The 5044-nt window shown below is 32.4% G+C and overlaps 1 protein-coding gene across 1 annotated transcript; it reads right to left on the bottom strand.

Moving 5' to 3' along the window:
- Positions 1 to 4104: 4104 nt before the first annotated feature.
- Positions 4105 to 4767, bottom strand: LOC140809805 (dirigent protein 22-like). Its single transcript, XM_073167536.1, has one exon. The coding sequence runs from the start codon at positions 4761 to 4763 to the stop codon at positions 4179 to 4181; it is 585 nt and encodes a 194-aa protein (XP_073023637.1). The 5' UTR covers positions 4764 to 4767; the 3' UTR covers positions 4105 to 4178.
- Positions 4768 to 5044: the final 277 nt, after the last annotated feature.

Below are 5044 nucleotides of genomic sequence, written 5' to 3'. Positions count from 1 at the left end.
GCATGAAATGTACTTTAGGAAAAGATGTTTTCCTAGTTTCACATACAAAGTCACTATTAGTACTCAAAGATAAATCATATTGTCATCGAATTCATATGCAACTCTCGATATACCAATGGTTGCAGATTCGATCGAGATATATGTGTTGACGGGACCGTACTTTACGCTAACCATGACTTAAGGTTCTTACAGGCACTATCAGCGATACCTAGGGGATCATGGGGCGATGCTACTAGACGCTTTTACCATGATCCGATTGGTACAATCGTAAATGAGTTCTGACATTCTTGATCAAAGAGTTTATGAAAAGAATTAGGCTAATTAGGGTAAGCCCTAATAAGAATAAATATTATTATGAATCACATGGAGATGTGAACCTACGGCTGTATTTCTGAACCTTTGAGGGTCACAAAGTATCTGATTCTGTGTTTCCATTGAGAAACTCAAAGTTCAAGGAGTTGAATTTAGCGACTATAATTTGATGGAGATCAAACATGATACTTATAAATGAATTTATAAGTTGATTCCATAGAATGAAAGAAATGGATGTTTGCTTAATTGCTAATTTAAGAAGGAGAGTGAAACAGTCTATTTCGGTGAAAGAGTGCACTAAACTAGCAGCTGCCCAATTTGGTAAGTGAAAATTTTGGCCTTCAAAATGTTTGTTTAAAATTTTTTATTTTCATTATATGAACAAAAATTGTATCTTCGACACATCTATGCTGTCGGATCATCGATCGAGGTCATAATGAGTTCGGAATAATTTATTTAGTGGATTGAGAAATTATTGATTAAATGATTGTACTAGTAGTGGTGATTACTGATATGTACAAATTCTCGTAAAATGTTTTAGAGGGGCCAAGAATTAATTAACTAATGAGTTAATTACATAAATTAAATATAATTTAATTAATATTTCTATGTATGTATTGAATGTACATGTATATATATATACACACATATTTTATATGGATATGTGTATGTATAATATTAATATATCATGGATTATCAAAAGTTGATAAACACATTATATAATAATAATATGAGAATTTAATTAATGAAATAATAGAGTCTTCGTGAGACCATGATTAGGAATTTTGGTGGGAGGGAGACTCTTGATGGGATCAGGAATTATACTCAATAAATATACACCCTAAAGAGGCATAATATACAAGAGAATTTTTGCACACATAATTCAACCAAATCCTTTCCACTCCCTAAGAATTTCTCGGCCACTTCACAAAATATTGGTCGAAAATTTCGGCCATAAGCTTCTTCCATCGTCGTGTCCCTCCGACGCTGCACCGACTCCGGATTTTGAATATCCGGACGTCACAGTCTCAATGTAAATTTGTTAATGATTTTTAGTGAAATCCAAACAAGGTACACTGCAGACTAAATATCCTATATATGTTTAAACAAAACATATGGCGCCCAATGACAGTTTCGAGTGTCGAAACTAAAATTTTAAACTTCCGTTGCCTTTTGAGTATGAGAAAATGGTGCCCCAGCAGTTTCATTCCTCCCAATCGCAATATCGTGATAGAAGAAGTGAAGTTTTGTTAATTTTTCATTTGAATCAGCATGTTTTTCGAACCAATTTTGTACTGATCGAGGATCTTTTGGAGTATGATCCATACCGAAAACTGTGGGCAAGGCTACACCCATCGCCATGAAGTACATCACTAAAAATATGGTAAACCTCTCCATATTTCTTCCATTGTATTACGTACACAATGTTGTGGTATATATAGTAAATTGAATGCTCATGTTACCATTTAAAATATCTTTGAAAATTGGAAGACTCAAGAATTAACAAATCTACTTTATATAACAAAAACGAAAAAAAAAATTCCATTATATTTTTCAATTTTGGATTTGTTTAATTAAATTTCAAAACTTCGGTTTTGATACATTAATTTTTAATTTTTGATTATTTTGATATAATTATTGAAGTGACATCTGACAAACCAATAATTTTCAATGTCATGTAAGAAATATTTTGCGCTACATCACATTTTCTTGTACCATATAAAAACATTGGATTAAAATACCCGGTTTGTTGATTTAACGGATGCAGTTGAGTATTGCTATCACTTTCTCACGTTGATTTAACCAACAAGAAACTCTAAGAACATCTCCAATACTGCGTCAAAATGGTGTAAAACACCATTCACCATTTTGGTGCAATATTTTGTCATCCAATGGAGGAAAATAGTGCAGCATCCTTCCTCTGCGCCAAATTTGGCGAAGAGGTATGCATTTTTTTTTTGTTTTTTTAATTATAAATTTAATTTTTTTATTTTTTTATTACAAATAGTTATATTAAAAACTATAAATATTATTTCAATTTATTAATAATATAATATTGATCGTATAATATAAATATTATTCATAATTAAAAATATAATAATTAATATATGTAAAATAAGAAGAATATTTCGAGAATATTCTTTTTGATGTAAGATTTGAAATAAATAGTTAGAGATGGATGTTGTATTTGGTGCAAAAATCGCATTATTTTAATGTAAAATTTGCACAAAAATAGATTTTGTAGTTGAAAATGGCCTAAAAGATACCAATTAAAGCAACAAACATGCACGAAAGCTTAATAGAATTTTCAATATTATGTTGAATTAAAGTAATTAGTATGTAGATCCAGTTTTCAATTTGTTGTCTCCAATACATATTTTAATGGATTAATTTTTTAGATTGTAAAATATATATGGATTTTGGCGAGTTCAATTTGTAAATTTTATAGCATATTGTTATATACGATTAAATATAGATACAAAAATAATTTAAAGCATAATTGATTCATTTCTGAGTCGAATTAATGATTTTAGTTACTATAATACAATTTTTCCTACAAAAAATTCAATAGTTGATTGTTATTTCTTGACATATATAATATACTATATCTTGAGATGAATTAATTTCTTGGTGTTTGAATATTTATAAAATGTTTCATCCATAGAGCAATCAATCTTGTTATCCCATCCATATATATTCTATAATGCACATAATTAGTGAATCTAAGCCATAATTACTTCTCACCACTTAAAACTTTTCCATTTTCTTTCCCGTGTACTTGTCCAACATGACTTAGTTTGCTACTTTTGATCTATTTTTTTAGAAATTTTATTTTTATTTGACGTGACGTTGATGTATCATCTATGCCATGCTGGCGTGGTGTTGATATAACACTGACTCGTATATTACCATATTATTACCAAATACCGATGAAAATTGATTAAATTTGCCAAAAAATTAAAGATAAATATCTGATCAAATTGAAATTTGATAATACAAATGACTAAAATAATAAAAGAGAAAAAATATTTCCCGAGTTTACTACACAAAATTTGAGAGTAAATAATATTTTTGATCCTGTAACTTACATATTTAAATTTTTTTTTATCTCGTTATTAGTCAATTCACGATTTTAGTCGACCAACTTACGCTTTTTTTTTTTCTCATGTCTAGTTTTTTCACGGAATGCTTATATGAAACACACCGATTAACAAAAAGGAGGATTGACGGAAAAATTTTGATATAGTTGAGTACATTTTTGTAATTTCTATAATTTTAAAAGAATTTATCGCACAAATTTCTCATTTTTACATTTTATCATGAGGATTTTTTTATTCTGTTACAACTAATAAAATAAATAGGTTTGTGTTTAACTAAATGCTTATTAATTTTTATAATAATAATTTTAATTTCTTATATTTCAATATAATAGTTTCAGTTTCTAATTAAAGTACTGTATCTTCCGTAAGACCGTAACTATGCATGACATGCAATGATTACAAAGATGACATTTATTCTCGTTTCTTTGCTCTAAAAGGTGAAATCGCTCACCTTAAGCGCTCCTCACTCCCGGCTCGACAGGAATGTGAGAGGAGGTAAATCATGGTGACTCAGCCAACCAGCAACAGCTAGACCTTATGCTACGCCGCGTACAAGGAGCTCCCCCTCATTGGAGGGAATTTAACTCCCACACTGTCGCTTGCGAGACTCGATCCCTGGTCATTGCTCCAAGATTTACTGCTGCTGACCAACTGAGCTAAGCCCATGCGGGCTATTTATTCTCGTTTCTTTGAAATGCCAAAGGTACGCCAATTGCCTTGCATTAATTAGTACAATGACTTTGCAGAACATAGAGTTTTACTCAATTAATAATGCAACACCATGACATGATACTCCATTATAAAATACAAGGTGGTAAGATTAAACCAGATGGTACGAACGGTAGCGATCCCCCGCGCCAATCGGAAAACACCTGATCCACCAACAATGGCTAGCTCGCGATACTTGTGAGCGATGGGATTGTGGCCAAATAAACTAAGCGTGCTGCCATTATAGTCACCATCTGTGAACACTAAGTTGAGAGTCATCAGCAAAGCAGTCTCCTCCAACGAGGCCGCCCCGTACATTCCTTCGGCTCGTCCGATGATCTTGGAATCGGGTTGTGAGCCCACTCTCAATGCATCATCCGCCACTCGGACTACACCGAAAAACGTGGGCGATTGGAGAGAGGTGTTGAGTCGAGCTACATCAAAAGCAGTTTCGTTCTTGCCAGTTGCTATATCGTGGAAGAAGAAGTGAAGTTTTGTTAATTTTTCTTTCGAATTAGCAAGTTTTTCGAACCATTTTTGCACTGATTGGGGATCTATTGGAGTATCCATGCTGTAAACTGTGGGCACGGCTACGGCCATCGCCATCAAGTACATCATAAAATATGTGGTAAACTTCTCCATATTTGTCGAGTGTGTTACACATACCATACTGTGATATATATAGTAAACTGAATGCTCAATTATGTCACCAACTTACCATTATTTAAAGGAAAATGCCCATTGGCTTTTCAAATTGGCAAAAACTTGTGTGAGACGGTCTCACGGGTCATATTTTGTGAGACGGATCTTTATTTGGATAATCCATGAAAAAGTATTGCTTTTTATGCTAAGAGTATTACTTTTTATGGTGAATATGGGTAGGGTTGACCCGTCTCACAGATTGAGATCCGTGAGACGATCTC

Source organism: Primulina eburnea, chromosome 13, assembly GCF_022965805.1.
Source record: "Primulina eburnea isolate SZY01 chromosome 13, ASM2296580v1, whole genome shotgun sequence".
NCBI classification, from domain to species: Eukaryota; Viridiplantae; Streptophyta; class Magnoliopsida; order Lamiales; family Gesneriaceae; genus Primulina; species Primulina eburnea.
Note: the sequence above shows the minus strand (reverse complement) of the source record. Positions and strands in the feature narration are given on the sequence as shown.